At 30.5% G+C, this 25,296-nt stretch overlaps 10 protein-coding genes across 10 annotated transcripts; 3 read left to right on the forward strand and 7 right to left on the reverse strand.

Moving 5' to 3' along the window:
- Nucleotides 1-208: 208 nt before the first annotated feature.
- On the reverse strand, nucleotides 209-2,269 carry BPL1 (biotin--[acetyl-CoA-carboxylase] ligase BPL1; the record flags this gene model as incomplete). Its single annotated transcript, XM_064858305.1, has 1 exon — nucleotides 209-2,269. One exon carries the CDS (start codon nucleotides 2,267-2,269, stop codon nucleotides 209-211), a length of 2,061 nt encoding a protein of 686 aa, XP_064715012.1.
- Nucleotides 2,270-3,150: 881 nt separating this feature from the next.
- CCT4 (chaperonin-containing T-complex subunit CCT4) lies at nucleotides 3,151-4,767 on the reverse strand (the record flags this gene model as incomplete). Its single annotated transcript, XM_064858306.1, has 1 exon — nucleotides 3,151-4,767. The coding sequence occupies one exon, from the start codon at nucleotides 4,765-4,767 to the stop codon at nucleotides 3,151-3,153; it is 1,617 nt and encodes a 538-aa protein (XP_064715013.1).
- Nucleotides 4,768-6,050: 1,283 nt separating this feature from the next.
- PWA37_001689 (uncharacterized protein) lies at nucleotides 6,051-7,148 on the forward strand (the record flags this gene model as incomplete). Its single annotated transcript, XM_064858307.1, has 1 exon — nucleotides 6,051-7,148. One exon carries the CDS (start codon nucleotides 6,051-6,053, stop codon nucleotides 7,146-7,148), a length of 1,098 nt encoding a protein of 365 aa, XP_064715014.1.
- Nucleotides 7,149-7,332: 184 nt separating this feature from the next.
- Nucleotides 7,333-8,976, reverse strand: LDB17 (Ldb17p; the record flags this gene model as incomplete). Its single annotated transcript, XM_064858308.1, has 1 exon — nucleotides 7,333-8,976. The coding sequence occupies one exon, from the start codon at nucleotides 8,974-8,976 to the stop codon at nucleotides 7,333-7,335; it is 1,644 nt and encodes a 547-aa protein (XP_064715015.1).
- Nucleotides 8,977-9,730: 754 nt separating this feature from the next.
- Nucleotides 9,731-11,083, reverse strand: RPN5 (proteasome regulatory particle lid subunit RPN5; the record flags this gene model as incomplete). The annotated part of the gene is made up of 1 exon (XM_064858309.1): nucleotides 9,731-11,083. One exon carries the CDS (start codon nucleotides 11,081-11,083, stop codon nucleotides 9,731-9,733), a length of 1,353 nt encoding a protein of 450 aa, XP_064715016.1.
- A 696-nt stretch (nucleotides 11,084-11,779) lies between these two features.
- Nucleotides 11,780-14,276, forward strand: NOP14 (snoRNA-binding rRNA-processing protein NOP14; the record flags this gene model as incomplete). The annotated part of the gene is made up of 2 exons (XM_064858310.1): nucleotides 11,780-11,837; nucleotides 12,043-14,276. The coding sequence occupies 2 exons, from the start codon at nucleotides 11,780-11,782 to the stop codon at nucleotides 14,274-14,276; spliced, it is 2,292 nt and encodes a 763-aa protein (XP_064715017.1).
- Nucleotides 14,277-14,809: 533 nt separating this feature from the next.
- On the reverse strand, nucleotides 14,810-17,743 carry ATG9 (autophagy protein ATG9; the record flags this gene model as incomplete). Its single annotated transcript, XM_064858311.1, has 1 exon — nucleotides 14,810-17,743. One exon carries the CDS (start codon nucleotides 17,741-17,743, stop codon nucleotides 14,810-14,812), a length of 2,934 nt encoding a protein of 977 aa, XP_064715018.1.
- A 635-nt stretch (nucleotides 17,744-18,378) lies between these two features.
- On the reverse strand, nucleotides 18,379-19,824 carry RPC53 (DNA-directed RNA polymerase III subunit C53; the record flags this gene model as incomplete). Its single annotated transcript, XM_064858312.1, has 1 exon — nucleotides 18,379-19,824. The coding sequence occupies one exon, from the start codon at nucleotides 19,822-19,824 to the stop codon at nucleotides 18,379-18,381; it is 1,446 nt and encodes a 481-aa protein (XP_064715019.1).
- Nucleotides 19,825-20,328: 504 nt separating this feature from the next.
- Nucleotides 20,329-22,188, forward strand: SAS10 (rRNA-processing protein SAS10; the record flags this gene model as incomplete). The annotated part of the gene is made up of 1 exon (XM_064858313.1): nucleotides 20,329-22,188. The coding sequence occupies one exon, from the start codon at nucleotides 20,329-20,331 to the stop codon at nucleotides 22,186-22,188; it is 1,860 nt and encodes a 619-aa protein (XP_064715020.1).
- A 240-nt stretch (nucleotides 22,189-22,428) lies between these two features.
- Nucleotides 22,429-25,005, reverse strand: MSH5 (MutS family protein MSH5; the record flags this gene model as incomplete). Its single annotated transcript, XM_064858314.1, has 1 exon — nucleotides 22,429-25,005. One exon carries the CDS (start codon nucleotides 25,003-25,005, stop codon nucleotides 22,429-22,431), a length of 2,577 nt encoding a protein of 858 aa, XP_064715021.1.
- Between the last annotated feature and the right edge of the window lie 291 nt (nucleotides 25,006-25,296).

A 25,296-nucleotide genomic window follows, 5' to 3' on the forward strand; every position in this document is an offset into this window, starting at 1 on the left:
GTTTATATGCATAATTAATATCCATATTTTAATATGCTACTTGCGATAACTCTTACGTTTCCCCATTCAAGCACGTATTCTTAGAAAAGTAGATCCTCTAAGAATAATCGGTGCTATTGCAGTAATCAACTAAAAAATAATGAACAGCCTATTCCATATATTTTTTAGCATACATACAATCAGTGTATAAACTTTCAAACTACTGAAATCACAAAACTTTTTTAGCGATTAGTCCCCTGAATATGTCAAAAGTATTCCCGTCAGGTTGCAAATGATAAATTGCACCTGTATAGTCATTTGTACTATTAAAATTTAGTTCCTTCGCTATTAAAAGACCATAATCTTCAGTAATACCGCATATTTTAGTTCTTATATTACCATGTGAGGATAAAGTGACAATTTGATTAGAATGTAACCAATATTTATAATATTCTGGCAAAATAGATTTTCCACCATAATCCACAAATCTTGATAATAATTCTTCCAAATTATTCATATAATAAGCTTGTAAAATTTCTGGCTCAATATGAGATAATGCAGGCAATCCAGCTTCCTTACGTTCTACATTCAAAATGTCAACCCAGCTATTCAATGATGTGGTTGGACCATCACTACTTATATTTAAACCACACCCTAATAAAAGAGTATATTTATTATTAATAAAATGAGTGTTTACCAGTAAACCTGAAATTTTTAAATACGCAGGTTCAATATCAACTAGAGGTACTAAGGAATGATCGAATCCAGTATTCAAGATTTTCATTTTGTTTTTATAGTAATAATTTGGGTTTAATGCGTATAAATCATTTGGCCATTTGATTCTCACCGGCAAATCACTATAACCTTCACCATATGAGGTTATTGCCTTACAGTATGCTAACATTGAAATATATTGAACAAATACAATAGAAATTTTTTGTTGAGATGTTGGAGAGACTAGGGGCAAATTGACCACTGCTGTTGCAGCTGCGACACCTTTAGGATTAACCCATATATTACCCCCTCTTCCTCTACCTAACACTTGAATTGTACCAATATGAATGGTAGAATTTTCGGGGATCGAGGATAATAATCCATTATTATTGTTTAGCAAAGAACTTGTGGAAGTGACCACTTCACCATACATTAGCATTGAGCCTAGTGTATTTCTTGGTTTCAAGTGTTGAAAGTATTTGTGCATATCAAAATTTGGAATCAGTTCAGATGGTGGTAAAATTTCTTCCCTAGTTGGAAATATGATTGGTTTAGTCACATCTTCTGGTTCTTGTTCTTGTAAAATCTTACTAGCTACATCATGCGACTTACTGAAACCTTCATAAAATCTGAATTTATCTGTCCCATCTTGGCCTTCCACATAATTTTCTTGTGAATCTAAATAGTTAAAATTTTTAAGCAGTAAATCTTTCATATGGAGGATATTATCATAGTTTCTTGGTGAGGCAACAAATATTGGTGTCAAGTTTGGTGCTCTAACATTACCAAACTCATTATTACAATTTAAACCAGTTTTGGTTAATATAAATCTGACAAAAGCTTTCCTCTTCTCATCTGTATTCTTCAAAAGAGCTATAGTTGGTTTCAATAACTCATAATCCTTAGATCTTTCTAATATTTTAGGAATAAATTCTGGATGAGTACCTGTTAGCAATATTTTCCCTTCACCTGCCTTACATAACACTACAGCAGCAGGTTTAATATTAAGTTCATTCACGTCTGCATATAGTACATCTGTCTGTTGAGCATAGTGAGCCAATACTTCCACATTAGATTTAATATCAGCATCAACAAAAACTGCCCCACCATTGAAATAGTTGTACACTTCCTCCCCATAGCAAGTGATTAGTTTAGCTGCCTTAGCACCTATCTCACTATTATATTGAAAACCTTTAAAAGCCGGACCTCTTCCAATCCCTGGAAAAAATGCTAGATCTCTTCTACCAGTTACTTCCATATTTGGATCACCTTGTGCAAATTCCACTTTACTTGTACCAAAATATCCACCAGCGCAAAATCCGATAAATATACCCCCACCATACACAAACTGTTTAATTTTTGGTATTATCGGTTTACATTCTTTAACGTAGGGCAAGTCAGCACCTCCAGGGAACACAAGAGCAGATGTTTTCCCCACCCATGGTTCCAATTCTAAAACCTTTGCAGATACGGTACTAACTGCATAATAAGGTTCCAAAAAATCACGTAGTGTTTCGACAGTATGTTTCACAGAACCTGGAGTAGTACCAGGACCATTATAGACTAACACATTCATTTTATTTATTTTTGATAGAAACCTTTTTAAAGTAACAGTTATAAGAATTTTGGGGAAAATAGCTATTTTAGATAGTGTAAATTAAGACTGAATGGCGACGAAACAAACAAATACAGAAAGATCAACTCATCCAAAGAAAGAGAGAGCGAAAGAGAGATAATAGTGATGTTACTTCTAATCTGTGGATGTCAAAGTATGATAATTATGACTATAACGGAAACCCTGCTTTTTATACTTCCAATTTTCACTTGATTAGATCAGTACCATTATCATATATGTCTTTTATAGGATGGTTTTTTCACTTTCTGACGTTTGATGTTATTTTTTTCATATTCCATTAGTGTTTAACTACAGAAAACAGAAAGTAGCTCAAGAAATAATAACCTTTCAAGATCTGTGACAATGTCTCTTTTCCTAATTGGGTAGTTGCACAAGCAAAACCATTTATATTTGCTGCGAACAAAAAACATATATGCATGCAAACATATATACATTATATTATAACGTTTAGTAAACATCATAGAAAAAAAACTTGTATTTCCAAATTGGTTATGCTTGATCAAATATTCTAGGAAAGAGAAAAGATAAAGCATAATTATTGTTCAAATAATTAACGATACTACTAATAATGGTAATATAATCTACAAACTATAAAATAGAAAACGATCTTTTGTTGTGCATTTAGTCATCCCTCACCCTCATTACTTCAACTTCTTTCTTCGTAGGTTTTTTTTTCCTGTTATTTTTAGACCAAAAGAAAATCCCAAAAAGTATTTGATAATTATACTTCTTTATATATTTATATTATACAACCGGCCAAATTATATTACCTGTTTGTTTATATACTTTTATTTATTAGATTTACTTATGTTTCTTGACTTCTAACGACTAAAAGTGATATCATCAATACGTAATATAGATTTAACACATTCTGCAGCAAGGGAGATAGCGCTAGTTGATACAAGAACAGGTTGTAAAATATGCTCTTCATATGTATTGGTAGTACCGGATCTTCTCACTGAGATACCATCATATAATTCGCCATTTTCATGTTTAGAACGTAATTCAGTCACAACTTTAATACTATTCAACCCTGCATTTTCAGCTAAAGTGGTTGGAATAATTTCCAATGCCTGTGCAAACTCTTGCCAGATAAAAGATTCTACACCTTCCATGGCTCTTGCCTCTTTGGTTAATCTTCTAGATATTTCAATTTCAGGAGCACCACCACCTGCAATTAAACCTCTTTCCTTTACAAGACAACGTAACACACATAATGCATCATGCAAAGAACGTTCAGTTTCATCTAAAATCATGTTATTAGCACCACGTATAACCACAGAAACGGTTGGCTTTGCAGTAGGACTCTTAATACCAGTAATTTTAACGATTTTGGACCCATCGCTTTCAATTTCCTCAATAAGATCTGCTGAACCCAATCTATCTTCTGTAAACAAGTCAATATCAGATATCGGTTTACAACCAAGACTCTTTGAAAGAAATTCAATTTCTTCTCTTTCAATATCTTTAACCACCATAATACCTAGTTTAGACAAAAAATGTAACGCCAAATCATTGACAGCATCCCTCAATATGGATTTTTGAATTAATAAAACGTTACATTTAGCCTTTTTGATTTTTTTACAAATATTTAATAAATACGCTCTTTCTTCCTTTAAAATTTTATCCATTTGTCTATAATCGTTTATTACAATATTATTTTCGGTATCTGGTTTTGGTGGAGAAATTTGGAATTGAATTAAACCAATTTTTGCTTTTTCTTTTCTTGTTGGGCCACCAGCAGATTTAACCACAGTTTGTGTCAATATAACACCATCAACCATTTGAGTGTCATCAATGGTGCCACCAACTTTTTTAATCAAACGAATATCATTTAGATCCACCGTTGTTGATTCCTCATTCGCGATCTTTAATATACAGTCCACAGTCAATGGAGCCAAAAAGGATGAGTATTGAGATACAATCTTTGAACTTAAGGATGTTGTGGTTGCACGGATTAGGTCCTCTCTATCAGATAGTTTAATACGGTGGCACATTTCCAAAAGGATCTCAACAGACCTCTTTGAAGCTCTTTGGAAAGATTCTGCGATAATAGTTGGATGTATACCTTTATTTAATAATCTTTCTGCGGCACCTAATAGAGCCCCTGTTAAGATAACAACAGAGGTAGTACCATCACCAGCTTCTGCATCCTGTGCAGCTGATACTTCCACTAACATTTTAGCCACTGGATGAAGGATGGCCATCTGCTTCAAAATTGTATGACCATCATTTGAAATAATAATCTCACCACGAGATGTTTTGATCATTTTATCCATACCCTTGGGCCCTAAAGAAGTTCTGATGGCATCTGCAACAGCTCTTGCAGCAATAATATTTGCCTTACGTACTTCTTGTGGTTTTTCTCTTCCTTTAAAAGTGGCATTGGAAGGACCAACAGCTGCTCTAGAGGACATTGCACTTGAAACGCCAGACATTATATTAATAATTTAAAGTTAAACAAATCTCAGGGTATTAGTAAGTATGTAATAGCAATATTCAAAAAGGGACAACGTAATATGGAGAAAAAAGAAAAAAAGAAAAAAAGGAAGAATGAAAATTAAACCGATTCCTACAGATATATCTAAACTTAATTGCAAATTGCTACAATTCAATAGTTTATTCTTTCACTCTGTGCTAGAAATTTAACAACAATCTTGGAAACATCCCAATCAATCTCAAAAATCAACACTCTCTATTTTTTGCCTTTTTTTCCACTTTTCTTTTGCTTCAGAGAAAAATGAAAGAAGAAAAAAAAAATAAAATACAAAATAAAATGAAAAAAAAAAAGAAAGAGAAATTCCTTCGAGAAGAAAAAAACAAAACCCTAACGAAAAGACTTCGTAGATGATGATCGCGGCAAACAGCCTTGAATACCGTACAAGAACCACAACAGCATATAAACACAGCACCGAACAAACTTCACCACCAATTACCAATACTAAATAACAACAAACACATACATATATATGACTGTACCCTTCCTATATACCCTGATACTCCTCCAATAACATGGTTCATAGTATCTTCAAAAGCAATGGGTGATTATTTTGGCACTCTTAATTTATCTTTCAAAACAAACAAAGATTAGATACGAAGGAGATATAGTATAGGCAGTTTATATAACACTTTTTCTGCCATCTTTTTCTTTTTTGAAGAGTAAGAATTGCAATCATATATTGAGGAAGTTTCTATCGAATAGACGTGCTTAATTCTAAACTTTTTACTGTCTTTCACCACAACACAACACATCACATTACTACTTTCCTCCCTGTTCTTCTCCTCTTCATCCCATTTTCTCGTCAATCGCATCCTATCTCTTTCTTCTATCTTTAGAATTGCTGTTTATTACATTTTGTTCCACTTTGGTGTAAAAATAATAATGCAATTACTAGGATTACTCATCATGCTTATTAAGGGATGCAACAATCTTTGTATAGACCCATACATCTCATTATCCAATCTCGAGAACATAATTTTTCTTTACGGCTTCTCGAGTGATAGCGATTTTCCCTTTTAATTGTCTTTTGAATCAATAGAGGTAGGGGCACCTGAAAGATATAAATTTATATCCTACATACCAGATTTTTATGTACATATTTATGAGGATAGTTATGGGGACAATTACACTTTGATGAAAACATATAGCAAAATATAACTCACCTATAACCATTTTTTCTTTTCTTTTCTTCCTGTCTTTCTTTTCGCCAATATTATAGCAATGACCATGTGCTCGAATATTTCAGGTAACAAACCACACGTTATTGTCATTGGTGCAGGCGGCGTTGGTGTCATTGCAGCTTTATCCTTATTCCATTGTAATAAAACAGAGGTATCCTTGGTGGTAAGATCGGATTATGATCATGTAAAGGTCCATGGTTACAAGATATCTTCCTGTGATTATGGTGACTTAGAAGGTTGGAAACCACACCATCTATACAAGAATGTAGAACACGCAATCAAAGATGATCCAAAAAGATTTTATCAGTATGTCTTAGTTACCACTAAAAATATTCCAGATGGACCATTTCAGTCTCGTGTACCAGAGATCATCAGACCAATTATGGAAAATAATTTGACTTATCATATTGATAAGAAGTGTAACATTCTACTAATTCAAAATGGGATCGAGATCGAGTCTGATATATTGACAACTTTCAACAAAACTACATATAATTATAATATCTTGTCTGGGATTCAAATCATTGGATCTACCAAAATAGATAAAGGTGTTATTAATCAGCAAGGCCATGAACATCTAAGCGTTGGTTCCTTTGATTCATCCGACCAAGACTCTATTCTTGCTGCCAAAAACTTTATAAGTTATTATTTAAATGAAGGTTTCAATTCGATTGAATTTGATGAAAGGGTGCGCTATTCTAGATGGAAAAAGCTATTATATAATGCTGCCATTAATACGACCACAGCCTTGGTAGGTCTTGACGTTCCAAGAGCATTAGAATTCGGCAAAGACAAAAAATCTACTGAATTTGGTATATTTAGACCTGCAATGAAAGAAATTGTTAGAATTGCAGAAGCGGAGGGGATAATATTGGAAGATAAATTTATCGATTTTTTTGTCAACTGCACAAGAGATCTATTATTCAAACCTTCAATGTGTGTTGATGTTCAAAAACATCAATTAATGGAAATTGAAGTTATATTAGGTAACCCAATTAAATTAGCCAAGAAATACGGAGTCGAGACACCTGTATTGGAAATGTTATACAATTTATTAATATTAGTTCAGTGTAAATTAAAAGAAGAAAAAGGATTGATTGTATTTGATGAAAAAATCTCAAGATTAATCGATCACTGATCAGCAACTCTTATTCTTTTTTCCAGCTTTATTCTGTCTTATTGTAAGTTTAATATAATATCGATTCATTTATGTCATTAATAGTTATATAGTCATGGAAATAATAGAAGTTAGTTGACAATATAATGAAAAAAAAAAGAAACTGGTTTAATATCTTTTTTTAATATCCATATACTTATGCCAATTAATTTACGTTTCTACTATAATCTGTATTATTATTATTAGTATTACTGTTGGTATTTGCAGTTGACGTAGTTAAGGTAGATTTTCTTAAACGTGGAGGTGGAGGTGGAGGTATTGGTTTGTTTTTTCTTTCCCATAAAGATTCAGCAGATATGTCTGACAGCATATTATAAAATTGGTTATTGTTTTCTAACTGAGATGAAGTGTTTCTATACGTATATCCTTTGTTATCATTACTGTTATTATTGTTATTATGAAGACTATCACTGCTGACACTGTTGGAGGATGAGGTGGAAAACATTTCTGAATCATCAGTTTGCCTTCTATTGATTATTGTAGGAGTGTTCATAGACATGGAAGACATACTAAAGGCTCTCTTAGATGATATATTTTGTTCATCAATTTCCTTATTGATACTGTCAATACTATTCAACCAAGAAACCTCTTTTAAACATTTAAATGCTAACCTAACTGTAAGTTTATGTTCAGATGTGATATTACCATTAGAACAAATGTTATCAAATACACAGAGATAGTTTAGAAGTTGTATTAAATCTTGTTTTCTGTAGTGTGTCTTATTCAATTCTGTATTTTTCAATAGAGGAATCAATACTCTTAAAAATGTGTTTCTCAGAAATTCATTCTGATCAGATATATCATGTAGTTCCCTTATTAAAACATCTACCAATACATTCAAATCGTTTAGATAGAAAAAATCCTCTGCAATTTTGTTTGATTTATTTGAGAAAATTAAATATAGTAATTTACACATCATAATTTGTAATGATGGATCTTCACTTCTATTAAACGTTAATAATAATAATTCTGAAAATGTTTTGTTTGTTGAATAATTGTTATTAATGACATACTTCAATATTTTATTTTCGATATTAAATTCTCTGCTATACATGATATATTGTTCATTGATAGCCAACAGCAATTTGAATTCTGAATTATTGAAAAGGTCATCCAATGTATCCGACCTTATCGTGCTTATCAAAAAGTGAACAAAAAAATCATCAACAATTTGGACATTCGATATAGAACATTTACAGTATTTGAATATCTGATACATTATATCCATCAACACTGTACAAATCTGTTTCATTTCATTAATGATACCTGCATCGATTTCAGTAAACTCTACTTTCCCTTTTGAATTTGCACCCGTATTAGCTGTGATATCATACTTACTTAAATAAGCAAACTGTGTGTATAGAGTATTATAGATAACAGTGAACCCTTGATATTTCAATATAAGTTCGACTGAATTTAAATTTTTCTTAATTTCAAATAGCAAAATATAGCTAATAATAAATTTCATATTTAATTCTAAAAGGTCTATATTTAATAATGACAACAACTTACTTATACAAAAATCCTTGTACTTTGTGAAGATTTGAGATTCAGTTAGAATTAAGGATAACCTGTAGATATCTTTGTCACTGTTAATAAGATCCTTATATTTATCTGTAGATATTTTCAAAAAATTCACCAAACAAGAATTAGCTACACTATTGTCTGCTGTTTCTGATTTAGATATTTGATTGTAATCCAAAAGCTCTTCCATGGAATTCCAAAATCTGATAAGTTCATCCTTATCATATTGAATTTCATTGGGAGATATATCGCCATCTATTATCATTATATTTCTTTCATATATAAGTCTGTATTAATTTACATATATATATACATACATATACATATATGTGTGAGTGTGGATGGGTGTATACGTATACCTATTAGAATAAGCACAGATTAATATGGGAAGCCAAAAAAAGCCAACACGAATAATAACGAGGGAAAAAGGAACAGAATAAAACGCTAAAAGAAATTATATTATAATAGTTTATATTATCCGTGTTGTTGTTAATTGTTAATACGGTAATACTAAGGTGGATAATATCACAGATAGTCTGTACACTTTTCAGATGTATGTCTGTTGCACTTGTTTATTAAGGAGTGAACCTCACCTTTTTTTTATTTTACTTCATCGTATTTTTTTTTTTATGTTTTCTAATTCTCCGCATCTGAAATTTGCAAATGTTTCGTTTTCTTGTCTTGACACAAAAAAAATAAGAAAACAAGAAAGGATTGTCTGCAAATTTACATATTGAATAACTGACACTTGCTACATTCCACAAGAAATACAGTCAGTTTGATACTGAACTGTAGTAAATCACTACAAATTTTGAGGCTATTTATAAAATGAATAACAAGACTAGAAGATTTACCTTTTCAAAAAAATAAAAAAAAGAAGTAATATCATAAATATACACATACACATACACATACACATACATATACATATATATATATCTCAAATAATATCAATTCATTCTATTATCTTCTCTTCTTTCTTTTTTGTTATTTATTTACTTCCTACCCACTCCCATCTTTCACACCTTCAATCCATGCATAATTTCTTCTTTAGTAATTAGATGACCAATAGTTTCAATTTGCTCCAATAACTCATCAACATTATTCGACCATTGATTTAACAGTTCACTTGAAACTTTTGGTTTTTCAAAATTGACGATTCTTGCTGGCCTATTAACTTTTGCGTATATGACACCTTGATTCACTAAATCACTAATAAATGATTCAGTTTCAGCCTCTGATAAATCCAGTAACTCATTCAATCTTCCAAGTGTGATTCTAGAATAATATTCAGAGATAACTCTAAGATTATGCTCGATGACTCTCTTCTGCAATTGTTCCCAATGAATTTTATTATTTTCACCACCGAATGCAACCGGATCCTTTTCTAAGACGGTTCCATAAATTTGTTTTACGTTTGGCCACCTCATCAACTCTTTTGTGGTGAAAAGTTTAATCATAGATTCTTGAATCTCTAATTTTTTCAAATTATTATCTAATTTTACTTTATGGATTAAATCGTTTTGTAAATTCCCATATGGAGAAAGAATTAAGAAATATACAATATGGACCAAGGCATCCTTCCATCTTTGTTCATCGTTTTGCACACATTCTGTACGGTAAATCTCCTGATAATATTGAGCAATATCTAAATATTCATTTTTATGTAAACCGATCTTAATTAACAAATTGTAATAATCTAATTTCAATGATTCATATTTTGAATTCTGGAATGTCTTTTTCAGAATTTTTCTAGACAAAACTGTGGCTTGCTGGAAATCCCCCTTTAATATACAAAGTTCCATTTGTTCAAGTATGAATTCAATCTTTTCAAACATCTCCATCGAACTGTAAGTCTCCACTTGCAATTCACATAAAAGGTTACATGCTTCATCTATCTTACCTCGAGATCTTTTAATGTTACAAAGATCTCTAGTGACACGAGCCCTTTCAACTTCAACAAATATTTTATTCTCTGTAACAGTTCTAATAGTCTCAATGACTTTAATCTTATTTTCCAAATCAATCTTGACATTATATTCCGAATCATCTCTCAAATATTTCATGATCTCCTGAATCATATACTGGATAGACAACTTTAATTGACCATGCTTCTTGGATAATAAGATCAACTGTTCATTCAATTCATCCCATTGTCCCTTATTGGCCAACATATCTACAATCTTAGCCAAGACCTGTTTGGAAGAAGACAAATCTGCGGCTTGTCTAGTCTTTTTCTCCCATGTAAGTAATTTATTTAAAGGTTCCGTATAATCCGTGTCTTGTAAAATCAATTTATCAATCTTAGGAAATTCCTCCTTTAAAATATCACTATAATCCTTTTCTGCTTTCAAAGGTGCGTCTCTTGACATGGCTACTGCTCTAATTGTATATGCGAATATATTTCACTTGTTTATATATATCAGTGAAGTAACACCAAATTGGTGTAAAGGATCTACACACTAAAAACTCTTCTTCTTCAGCTTCTGTATCGTTTTCTTCTTCTTCTTCAACTTCTCTGGCAACAAATTCAGAAGGAATCTCTCTATTCTTTTCTGGATTTTTGCCACTAATGCTTTATTTGCTTTGTGTCATCTCACACGACCATGTCCGCATTCGGTCATGCATGGTGTCTGGACAAAACAGGTGAAAGAAAATTTTTTTTTAATTTTTTTTTTTTTTTTGCGATGAGCCGTTGGTGCTGTGAAATTCGAAAATGTGATAATAAGAAAGAAGAGATGAGCTGGAAGTTGACGTGAGCCTGCCAAATAAATACAACATTGTTGAGAGACAAAGGAACAGATATATCATCATTTCCTCTATTGGTATTACTCTTGATCGATAGATTATCTGCGTGTGTCTATGAGCTGTGATACTGCTTCAGGAAAAAAGTAACTTTGGTGAACATATTTGTCCTTGAGTGTGTGTGCGTGTGGGTGTACATTTGTGATATATATATATACCATATACATATTCTTTTGAATAGTTTAGGTGATTAATAATTTCATACACTGGTATAAACTAGTAATTAAAGGCAAGAACGAATTTGATACGAGTAAAGATCCAACATGGCAGGCTCACAGTTGAAAAGATTAAAGGCAACATTAAGAGCACATGGACTCACTGGTCAAGCAAACATAAAAAAAAAATAAAAAAAATTCAAAGAGACAAGCTAAAGAATATGACCGTGAAGAGAAAGCCAAGACTCTAAATAAAATTAGAGAACAATTTAACCCATTTGAGATCAAAAACACAAAGAGTAAATTGTATAAGGCTGATCCCAAAAATGGTTCTATAGCCGTTGGGAAACCTGGAATATCTAAACAAATAGGTGAAGAACAAAGATTGAAAGCCTATAATGTTAAAAAACAACTGAAGAATAGACGCGGAGGTATCAATGACAAAAGATTTGGTGAAAGAGATAGAAATTTGACGGAAGAAGAGAAAATGTTGGAGAGATTCACTAGAGAAAAACAAAGTCAATCCAAGAGAAAATCAAATCTATATAACCTAGATGACGACGACGAAAACGATGAATATGGAAACGAATTCGAGAATAATCTAACTCATCTGGGTAGTACTTTATCATACGATATGGATGAAACCGATAATTTTGGTAGTGATAACGATGAATTCTTTTCAACTAAAAATAATAAAAGGTCACACTATGAAGAAGATTCTTTAGGTTTTGATAATTTAACTGGTCCACCAAAGAAGAAGACTAAAGCTGAAGTTATGCAGGAAATCATTGCTAAATCCAAATTCTATAAACAAGAAAGACAAAAAGCTCAAAGAAAATTAGAAGATGAAATTGAAAATGTTGATAATGAATTTGATGATGTTATGGCTGAATTATTCGATTCTAATACCAGTGCTTTTCAAAAACCAGCTTCTAATGAACCTATTATTGAAACTAAATCAGAGAAGGATATTGAATATGATATGAATGTGAAAAAATTCTTATTAGATAAAAGAGCAGTCCCAGCTGATAGAACTAAGACAGAAGAAGAATTATTAAAGGAGGCTGAGGAAAAGAAAAAAAGATTAGAACAACAAAGATTAGATAGAATGAACGGAATTTTTGTTGATGAGGATGGTGATGAAAGAGGTGTGGAAGATTTAGATGATGGGTTCTGGGAAAGTGAAATAGAGGACAATTTTCCAAATGAAGAAGACATTATTGCGGATTCAGATGATGACGTTAAGTTTAAAGAAGATGATCAAGAACAAGAAACGACTAATAGCAAAGAAAAAGATAATATTGCAAGAATAACAGTGAATAAGTCTATTTCATGTCCAGATGATCATGAGTCATTATTAAATATTTTAGAACAATCCTCATTATCTGATCATCCAAAAATTATTAGAAAAATTATTAGAGATCATCAACCAAAATTAGCTGAAGGTAATAAAGAACGTCTAGGCAAATTCACCGCTGTTCTTTTAAGACACATCTTGTTTTTGGCTACCGAAGATTATTCAGAAAATATTGCAGAATTCAGAAAAGTTCAAGAATCCTTAATATCAATTTTAAAAACAGTCTCTGAAAAATACAATAAAGAACTTTCCAATGAATGTAGAGTTATAATTAAAGAAATTCAAGAAAATTTTAAAAATGAAAATTTCAAATCCCTCAATAATGATGATCTAATGTTTTTCATTCTTGTTGGCGCCATTTTTTCAACATCTGACCATTATCATTTGGTGGCTACATCCTGTGTAATTTTAATGGTTGAATTTTTGGAACAAATTAAGTTCAACAGTCTATCTAAAATTTCATATGCCAGTGTTATTGTTAATATTCTTTCACAATATCAAAGAATATCAAAAAGATACATACCAGAATTGGTTTTCTTCTATGAAAAAATTTTAGCGACATTTATCAACATTGATGAAACTATGGCTATCAGGATAGATACAGATAAATTGACTTTTAAAGATGATATAAGATTCGATAACGATGATTCATCTATAATACATTTACATGATATTTTCAATGACCAAATAAATCAATCTACAGATTTTCAAAAATCTGTTCTTTTGAATATTTTACATTCATTAGATTCAACAATCTCCAACATTTGGAAAAATCTACCTGCATTTCCTGAAATCATAATTAATATTAAATCAGTTTTGTCTCAATATATACGTAGATTTGAGACTTTAACAATAGCCAAAAACATTTTCGATAAAATTATCAAGTTAGAAAAATTCCACAAACATATACCGTTAACATTACAAAATCACAAGCCACTATCTATTCCATCAAATGCGCCTAAATTTGAAGAAAACTTCAACCCAGATAAGAAATCTTATGACCCAGATAGAACTAGAAATGAAATTAATAAGATGAAGGCCCAAATCAAGAAGGAACGTAAGTTTACTATGAAAGAAATCCGTAAAGATGCGAGATTTGAAGCTAGGCAAAGAATTGAAGAGAAGAAGAAAGCAAATGAAGAATATCATGCTAAGATGGCCCGTATCTATAATACTATCAGTACTGAAGAAGGTGCAGAAAAAAACAAATATGAAAGAGAGAAAAAACTTCGTGCTGGCAAAAAGTAATTTATATAAGATAATCGGTTATTTAAAATATACTAATTTCTAGATACAGGTATGTCTTCAACCCAAAAAATTTTCACATATTTGTAAAATAAAGACAAATCCCAGTATTTAAGCATTTTTATAGTATTTATTTCATTAGATATTATTATTTGAAATATTAAATATAAAACAACATGAGAACCTGATGAAGTTTAAGAATTACAATTGAGACTAATTATCACAGAAAAAACTGTTGCAATTATTGTAGCAGCACCACATACTCGCTTAATGACGTTTCATTTACGATACATACCTGCTATTTAATGAGTTTTATATTCAAGTTTTCATTATAACATATTAAAAAACGATAAGACAGTTTAATTACAAAATACAGAACCTTTTAACATCATTTTTTTTATAACCCATAGTCGGTTATTGTTCTTAGAAATATATATTTCAAGGTAATTGAAATATTCTCGCATCTTCAAATATATTGAATTTATTCGGACATATTTGTAGAGAAGATATAGAAAAAATAAATATTCAAACTATAATTAAACATTTGACTTTTCATAATATTCCTTAACCAGTTTTAAAATTCCTTCTCTTTTTGTTGATTCTAACCCATTGCCGGCTCCAATTGTGTGATTATATACTGATGACGAAGATGAAAGTTTAATAAATGAATTTGTTGTATTATTCTGATACAACTGATCATTTCTAGAATTTTTGTTTCTATATCTATCTTGATAATTAGTTAAATTTGTCTGAAATAACCTTGGATTTTGTCCTGGTTTAAATTGCTTTTCCCATGAATATTTATATTGACCACTAATTTTATTTGTGCCATATAGATTCTGATTTCCTTGAGGTAGCTGATATTTTCCAAAGGTTTTCTTTTTACCATTATAGTCATCTGCAAAATATAAATATGATTGTATCATCTTATTTAATGTATCTTCATTAACACTCAAGTCTTCTACCCCACCAACAATAGCAGAATTAGTCAAGGGTCCCGAAGTTAAGTTACTAGGTAATGTTTTTGTTCTTGTTTCCATATTATCAAACATTCCGAATTTACAAACATACCCTAAACCGTCTACATATACAGACGATTCTCTAAAAAAATCAATTATCGAATCAGTTGATTTTGGTAGTGAGAACCACAAAATGAAAGGGGTAGTGATTAAACTTGTCAGCTCTTTAAAAAGTAAAATAATCTTCAAGTTGTAAAACATACAAAACTCGTCTTTCACCTCCTCCATATGATATTTTCCCTCCCATTCCTTTGGCAAATAATGTGTATAATTACTTAATTCCTTTATTTTTTCTTCTGGCTCAAAAACCGTGTACACTTTAGATATTGAGTTATGCGCGATAGTCCAAATAGAACCAAATAAAGTTAAATAAAATAGAACTGATTTATTTTCTGTAATTTCAAAATTTAGAAAATAATCAGGATCAAAAATAGTTAATATAGCCAAAATGGCAACAAATGACCCTGATATAAATGAAACAAATTTCATTATAATATTATATTTTTCTCTAGGAAACTGATTAGTATATTGGTCTGCTATAGGTATGCTGGAATCTATTCTTTTCTTAAAAAGATGATAAAGTTCATTATACTCTCTAAATTTCCATTCAGCAAATGGTGTATATTGACGAACACCAATTGACCCTGGGGACGTTTTATATTCATTAAAATATTTAAAAAAATAAAGTAAAATAAAATAGGAAACTAAGAATGGAGATAAAATAATATTTAAAAATCCTGCTAACATGAATCTTTTATTCAGTTCATCCTTAATATATTGTCTTTGTGATTTTCTTAAAATATTTTGTTTTAAAAATCCAGATTCATTGAAAATGTAACCGATTACACATAAATGAATGTTCCATTCTAAAGTCTTTGTTAAATTATAGGATTGTGACAAGTGAGAACTTAAATAAGATGACAATGACAATGGTAATGGCAATGGTAATGACAAATCTAATATATTATTATTAAAAAGAGCAATTAAATAATTTTCCTTTCTCATAATTCTGTTTGCAATGTCAAGTGCACTGATTCTATTTTTAGCCTTAACTTCAACTACATTTGCAGTCAGTGCGTTTTGATCTTTTAATGAAATGATTTGATTTACCACATTTTGCCAGGGAATGGTTTGCAATTCACCATCATTAATATTTAATAGATGATTATAAAAGTTTTTTATGTCAATTAAATTCTTATAATCAAAATATAATTGAATTAATTTTAAAAATAGGAAAATATAAAATACCCAAAGTAAAACTTTAATAAAGCCCGTTATGTTATTTTTATAGCATTGATCTTGAGATATTTCAAACCAACTGTGTGCTTTTGGCAGCCGTGAGTAATCAATACAATAACCTAAATAAGTAGAGACGTAAACAACAAACAATAAAGTTAGCAAATTCAAAACTTTTTGTAACATAATACAAAGAAACCCGTTTCCCAAGTAATAATTATAAACATCTTGAAAAAAAGTATCTAAATTATCAATATTAGCCCACTTCCACAAAGCTTTCTCCTTTGCATTTAGTGTATGGATTTTATTTGAAGATGTATTATTAAGGATAGAAATATGTCGAAGAATGCTTGGCCTTTTCGGTATATTATCTGTATTTTCTTCTTTAAAAATAAAACTTTTACCTTCTTCTTGTATTTTTTTATCAATATGTGTATTAAAATATTTATTAAAATACTGAGAGTATTTCTGATTAATAAGATTGGAATCTAATTGGTTATCATTTTCAGTCTGTTTATTCTCAGAATCAATATTGTAACCATCTATATCAACGCTTTTATTATTATTATTATTATTATTATTATTATTATTATTATTATTATTATTATTATTATTATTATTATTATTATTATTATTATTATTATTATTATTATTATTATTATTATTATTATTATTATTATTATTATTATTATTATTATTATTATTATTATTATTATTATTATTTTGAAACTGTTCATATATGGAGAATTGACCTACTTTAGGAACAGATTCAATGCTTTCATTTTCCACATTATTTATTTGTTCTTTTTTAGTTAAGAGTATATCAGATTGAGATTTTAGTGTATGATTATCTGACTCAATATTTACTACCAAGGATGATGGAGAAGATATCGTAGTAGAGGACTCTTGATCTGATTCAGGTACTCTTGACGCATAGTTATGAATATAATTTGGAAGAATATTAATATTACTTGTAATACTTTCTCTAGAGTTACCTATATTATTATCAGTGTCATTTATATTGTTATTATTTGATTCTTTTATTTCAAGAGGAAAAGCACTCATTTCTTCACTTTCTATTAGTTTTTTAGCTTCATCACTTTGAATTCCAAAAATTTTCGACAAAAAAGTATTACGTTTACCAACATGGTTTATTTGACTCTCTGGATCATCAATTGGTTCATTTTCATGTGTATATTCAGATCGAATGTCCATTGTAGGTTGTTGTAATTGACAAAAATACACATATAAAATAAAAAGATTCTCAGCTGTACTAGTCAAACAACGTTTTTCTTATTCCTTGTATAAATTATATAGCTTTGACGTCATGCCATAATACCTAAAAAATTAATTAATAAAAATGATGTTGAAGCGTTGTGTAAATTTCCCTACATCATTTTCTGTTTTTATGAAGTTTCCTACTCTCTTTATATATATATATATATATATACGTGTGTATGTGTTGTGTATTTTATTATTTCCACAAAATTTCTTTGCTTTTGATCGGCGGATAAAACCAGCAAAAAAAAAAGGGGAGAAAAAAAGTAGTATAAAAAAAAAAAGTTTTAGCGGCTAAAATAGCCCAAAATAGAAAAATACATAAAAAAACAGTGTTCTTTGCCGTATGCTACGATAATTACCTGGATATGAATATATGCAATATGTGATCAATACAGTATATAACATATACTGTATAACATATATCTATATCTATATCTATATATATTGATAAGAATGATAGCATATCACCATATCCTTGTTAAACGGTTTATCGTACCAATATATTTTTCAAGTTCCTTCTCTTTCAAAGAAGTTAATGCTACAGTACTATTGAAAATGTCATTAAACACCTATAAAAAGTTTGGAGTAACAAGGATTCTATCGCAAACTCTACCTAAGTATTCTACTGTAGGTGCTTCTTCATCATCCATATCTAATGCCACTATATCTTGGATAAATGATGTTTCGGCACCTCTACTTACTTCCATTACCACCTCACCTACACGAACTGTGATTTTACCAGATTTATGAACCCTTAAGGACCCAATTCTTCCTGTTAATTCTTCTTGTGGAACAGCAGTAATCTTCTTCTTATTCTTCTTAGCTTTAGTCTTTTTTGTTGTTGGTTTTTTTGTGTCACCTTTACCATTAGTTTTAGTACTACTGTTATCAACATCGTCATTCTTTTTATTATTGTTATTATTACTATCCTCTGTTTCTTCCCCCACTTTTACAGCTTTTGCATTTGTTTCATTTTCTTCATCCTTAGATGTTACATCTTGGAAAGTGGGTAATGCATATGGTAATTGGAACAATATAAATTTATCAGTTTTATTATTTACTCTTTTTAACTTACTTCTCAATTTTTCATAATCACGATGAACCTGAATAGTTTCGATCTTCATTTCCTTAGCATCAATTGACTGAGATTCTGAACCAATATCCAATCTATTCAATTTTTCTTGTAATTCCTCCCTCTTGTTTTCCAAGGTATCAATAAGGGTACCATTAATATTATCATCATTTTCCATCTTTATATCAGAGGATGGTGAAGACACTTCGTTATTTACCACAACACCAGGAGTTTGTTCACGTGTTGCAGCTTCAGTCAAAGATTCTTCTATATCCTTCTTTAGTACATATATATCCTCATGTCTAATACGTAATGGTCTAACTGGAAACATCTCCTCAATTCTTCTAGCCTGCAAAGCTTCGTCATCCAGTTCTATGTCACTATTGATATCATCCTCATCCAATTCAAAATCATCTTTTCCAACTCTATATTCTCTACCCATATTGAATTTAGTGGCGTGATTTTTAGAATCTTTCTTTTCATCAACATCATTATCGTCTCCAAAACTACCATTTTCATCTACATCAGAATCATCTGCATTATTTTCAATGGTTAATAAACCCTTCTTGACTAAAGAAGAACTATCACCTTCCACTTTAACAAATCCTCTTCTGGCCATACTTCCTCCACCACGGCCACTGTCACCAACAAAATTACCTGCAGCTAATGGACCAGATGAAATAACATGTGTGTTGGCTAAATACCTGGGGATTCTTCTCTGTCTTTGATTACCCATCCGATTCTGTTGATTCCCATTCTTATTATCCTTTTTTTCAATTGATACTTCTGTTTTTACCTTTAATGCTGATGCTTCTCTTTCTTCCTTTGATCTTCTTGTACCTGCTTTTGGTTTAAATTTAAGCGTGGTCTTTTTTTTCATACCTGGATTATTCAGTGTATCTTGTGCAGCATCTCGTAAAGAAGGTAAACGGCCAGAACTCATTATGTGTAGACTATCTCTCTGTGTATTAAGCGTATTCTTACTATTACAGTTGTTATCCTTACTTTATTTATGTCTACTTGATTAATAAAATAGTGATAACTAACCAGTCAATGTAAATTACTATCAAAAACAACTGACTTCTATCTATCTTAATGAATACAATTCTCAGAACTGCTGAATTATGCTTATACAAACCCACGTTTCTTGTATTTTTGATTAATATATCTGCTCTTTGATGAGCATCTTGTATACAAAATTTGCAATTTTCTTTTCATTTATGTTGTAATTTTTTTCTTTTTGTTGTTTTTCTGAAAATCATAGTAAAAGAAAAAAAGAAAAAAAAGTATTTAGAGATAAAAAAATTTTTTTGGAGATCATTTTTGGCTCATCTCATCCTTTCACAGTTATATTAGTATTGTGTACTTTATGCTTGAAACATATATACCACCAAACTGTTGAACCATTTCAAAAATAACAGCCTTAAATAATAAATTAATTGCCAAAATGGTCAAAGGGAAAGGAAGGGCATCCAGAAGAGAGGAGGAAGAACAAGATCCATATGGTCTGAACGAAGTAGATGAATTTGCTGCTAAAAATGAAAGAATTTTGTTAGAAAATTCCACATTATATAATGAAAATGGACAAACTGATGAAGATAAACTTGATGACGATGATGAAGAAGCAGTTATGGATATTAGTGATATTGATGAAAGTGAAGATGAGGATGAAAATGAAATGCAAGTGGAGAGTGAAAAGGCGTACAGACAAATTTTTGGTCGTAGTTTAAAGGATGATCAAAGACCTTTAGAGGATGAAGAGGCTATTTTAGATAACGAGAATGCCTGGGGTTCGACTAAGAATGAATACTATGGTGCTGATGATCTGGATGACGATGAAACAGCTAAAGAAATTGAGAAGGAAGCTTTGCGTCAACAAAAGAAACATTTACAGGAATTAAATATGACTGATTATCTAGATGATGAAATTGAAGAAGAATGGGTACAAAATGCAAAAGAGTTTGATGTCTCTGAATTCCAACAGTCTACTAGGCAAACTAGTAATAATAATATTTCATTGAAAGATGTCCGCAATATGAACCAAGAATCTAAAGAGAAATACTTCAAAACCATGTTTCCAGAATACCTACCACTTTGTAAGGAATTTACTCAATTGACTGAAGTTCTTAATAAACTGAAAAATTCAAAACAAGATAATGAATTCGTTAAAATTAAAGCCATTGCACTTTCGACATATCTTGGTTCAATTGCTGCATATCTAGGTGTGTTATCCCATGAATTTAATAATAACGAGGACTTTACAACCATGAAGAATCATCCCGTTATGGAGGCCATTTTAACAACCAAGGAAATATGGCGACAAGCCAACGAATTACCAAATAGTTTTGACTCTAACACTCAAAAAGAAAGGAACACAAATTTTGAATATGATGATAATGATATGGTTGAAGATGTTCAAGAAATAGATAAAGAAATATTTAACAACATTCCTGGGAATGAGAATAATGAGACAGACGACAATGCTGATAATAATATGGCAAATGAAAATGATAGTGACAACAGTGACGAAGCAGATCTAGATGATTTTGAGGAATATGTCGGTCTATCTCGTATTGATAGAAAGTCTCCAAAGCAAATAATGACATTTGCTGATAAAGAAAGTCATAAGACTAATAATGTCGAACTTGTTGATGATTTCGTTGAATCTGAGATGGCAGAAATTGATGCGCAGGAAAAGAAAAAGAGAAAAAAATCTTTACGTTTCTACACTTCTAAAATTGATCAACAAAGTAATAAGAAAATGGATAGATTTATGGGTGATGATGATATCCCATACAAAGAGAGATTATATGAAAGACAACAAAGATTATTGGAAGAAGCCAGACAACGTGGTCTCCATGATAAAAATGGCACAGACTTGGGTGTCGATGATTATGATTCCCAAGAAGAGGCTGCAATAGCAAAATCGGTTAATGATCAAAGTATAAATGACTATTATCATCAAATTCAAAGGAATAGGGAAGAAAGAAAACAGAGCCGTAAAGAGGCACATAAAACTGCTCTGATAGCTGCTAGAGACGGTAAGTTAGCTGATGCCATAGAAGCAGTTGGTGAAGATGGTAAGCGTGCAATTAACTACCAAATCTTAAAAAATAAAGGTTTAACGCCAAAGAGAAAGAAAGAAAACAGAAATGCACGTGTTAAGAAAAGAAAGAAATATGAAAAAGCTCAAAAGAAACTTAAATCTGTTCGTGCAGTATATTCAGGTGGTCAATCTGGTGTTTATGAAGGTGAAAAGACTGGTATTAAGAAGAACTTAACAAGATCTGTTAAATTTAGAAATTGAGCTCCTATAAATTAAAATGATGGGATTGTTGATGAGCAAGCACCTAAGAAGATATCATTTCAAATATATTCTAGGCATGTGGTTTATTGATAATAAATATGGTATTGTAATATATAATTCTATATAGAATTTTTAAATACGACTATACTAAAGCAAAAACAGTGAAACATTATTATAATAATTTCCCCATCGAATCTTGTTTTAACATCAGTGGATCAACTTCACCTGATAGTATATCAGTTAATTTTTTCTCAATAATTCACTACTTGTATTGGTTTCTAAGTCCAAATCCCATGATAAGAAAGCCTTAATAATTTTTTGTTTCTGAGCAAAACTTTGTCTATCTTCTTCGGTAATCATCTGAAATTCATCGTAAAGATCTAGACCTTGCTCTAATCTTTCATTTAACTGAACTGCCCTCTCAAGAATTTCTTTCCTCATTCCACATATTTTGGCACAATAAATTCCTAAAGAATTTCTTGATATCCCCTTTTTTATTTTAAATAAAAAAGTTATACCTATATTTTCATTTGTTATATTTTTGATAATATCTATATTTTCAGATTGTATAACATCAGTTTGATAGAAAGATACCCCAGAAATGTTTGTAGATAAAACATTGGCATGAAATAACCCATGAAAATGTGTACATGCAATTGTTCGTGGACAGTTAATCTTTTCAGATAAAAAAAGAATAATAGCACCAAATAAAGCTGGGCCATCTACCACATCCGTCCCCTTACCATATTCATCTATTAATAACAAACTCTTGTCGCTACATAGGGCTAAAGCTTCAGAAATTTGTTCTGAGTCGATTTCAAATGAACTTTGAATTTTAGAAATACTTTCCTGAGTTCTGATTCTTGTAAATATCCTATCAACTATACCTATCTCTGCAGTTAATGCTGGAACAAAACACCCAATTTGTGCCATGTAAATAAGTAATCCTACCTGGGATAAGTACACACTTTTACCCGACGCATTAGGTCCTGTTAATACTTGAATTCTTTCATTATTTTGTTTATTCCATTCATTGTCTTCAAAATTACCCCCTTCTATATAAATATCATTAGGAATATAATTTTCAAGAAAAGTTTCATATAATGGGTGTCTACCTTCTGTTATGTTTATTAAGCATCTCTTATCAGTTATAATTGGTTCTATATAGTTTCTTTGCTTTGAAATTAGGGCAAATGATTGATATACGTCTAATTCACCAAGCAGTGTATAAAACTGACAAAACAAGTTTGATTCTAACAGAAGTTCTTGTTTTAGATTATAAAGAATTTCAATTTCAATATCAACAATCGTTGAGTAAATATTGCCATATTTATTTGTCAGTGATTCTGTTTGTGACGTTCTAAAATAAATTTCTGTGTCTGTTCTAAATATTTCTTCCCAACCAAGACTACTAAAACCTACAAAATGATCTTCAACAATTTTATTAACCGTTATTAAGAAACTTAACTCCGGCAAAAATAAACAATTAGTTAATTTATTTGTAGATTTATTGTATATTTTGTCCTTCTGTGTTTCAGTTAATATATCCAATATTATATTTTCAGTTGTATTAGTCTCTTCTATTATTAGATCTTCAATATGTTCCGCAATTGTTCGAAGTTCTTCTAATCTTTCATCAATATTGTTTGAGACTATTACTCTCTTCAATTCTTTTGATATATCAAAATCAATAACATTTTGAAGAATCTGTGATAAATGGTGAAATTTTGTACCATCAATAGTTGTTCTTATATGGAATATCAGATTATTGGAGTTTGGACATTTTAAAGAACAAATGATTTGAAATATTGATGCTGCAGTTGTTAGAAACTTATCTAAATTAAGCCAAGTTTGAAATGTTTCTTTGCCTTGTTTTAGCTGATTAATAACTGTAAAAATATCAGGACATTTCTTAAGACAACTTCTAAAATCTTCAAAATGTACAGTGTTTGAACTGGAAAGCCATGTCTTTATCATGGAATATCGTTTTTTAATTTGAATGACATCAGTGAGTGGGAATGTCAACCACGACCTTAAAAGTGTCTTTCCATATGATGTTGATGTATAATTTAAAAGCTCATATAAGGATAAAGACCCGTTATTAGCTGTATTAGAACAGGTTGCTTTATACTGCGATTCAAAAATTTGTAAAGAATAGAAGGCATCGTTACCAAGAAGCATTCTATTATTTATCTCTATTATTTCAAGTTTATTTACGAACGCGATATTGTTATCACTAGCATACTGTTCAGTGGTAGCATCTTGTATATATGAACTGTCAACTGCAGAATACTGGTTATAAAAGAATAATATGCAGCAAACAGTCCCAACCGTACATTTTGTTCCAAGTTCTTTATGAGCTATTAAATTTTGAAGAATCGAATGCTCCTCTTTGCTTTCAAACTTTAGTGTTAAAATATTTGCAATTTTTTTGAAGTACCGGTTGCTCTGAAGTTCCAATTTACAATTAAGCTCATTGCATTTGTTAGAGATAAATTGATATGTACTTTCATTTAACCTTGAGGATACTAGGCATAGATTCGGAACTAATCCATTAAAGATTTGTCCAACTATTGTGTTTATTTCACCACTATATTTGTTCAACTCATCAAATTGGGACTCTCCAGAATCATATTTTCTACTAAGGGTATAATCCACAGGAAATATTTTTAGAGTTCCAGTAGAACAATCTATAATTGAAATGCCTAATTTATTTTTATTAATGTCTAAGCATATAATTTTTGAACTTTGAGAATCAAAACTATATTCCAAAAAGCTTTGGTCATTATATGTGTCATTTGATCTTAGATCAGTCATTTTTTTGTTGCTTTTGGTGTGTTTTCTGTGTATTGTATGTAAAGTTTGTTAGCTTTAAATGTGAAAAGTATATAGCATAATTATAGAAATTCTGGGCGGCTAACATTTATACTATATTAAAATCAGAAGAAGTCATATTTCTAAGGAAATGTTACACTCCTGAAGAAAAAATTGTAAAATAAACTATAAGCTATAGAAGCACATTATGAAATATATGTAATACCAGTGGAATAAAATGCCTACCAAAAAAAATAGGAGTAGTTCGTATTAATCATTAATAAAGAAACTTTT

Source organism: Arxiozyma heterogenica (genome assembly GCF_036370985.1).
Source record: "Arxiozyma heterogenica strain weizmannii chromosome Unknown scaffold_17, whole genome shotgun sequence".
Taxonomy (NCBI): domain Eukaryota; kingdom Fungi; phylum Ascomycota; class Saccharomycetes; order Saccharomycetales; family Saccharomycetaceae; genus Arxiozyma; species Arxiozyma heterogenica.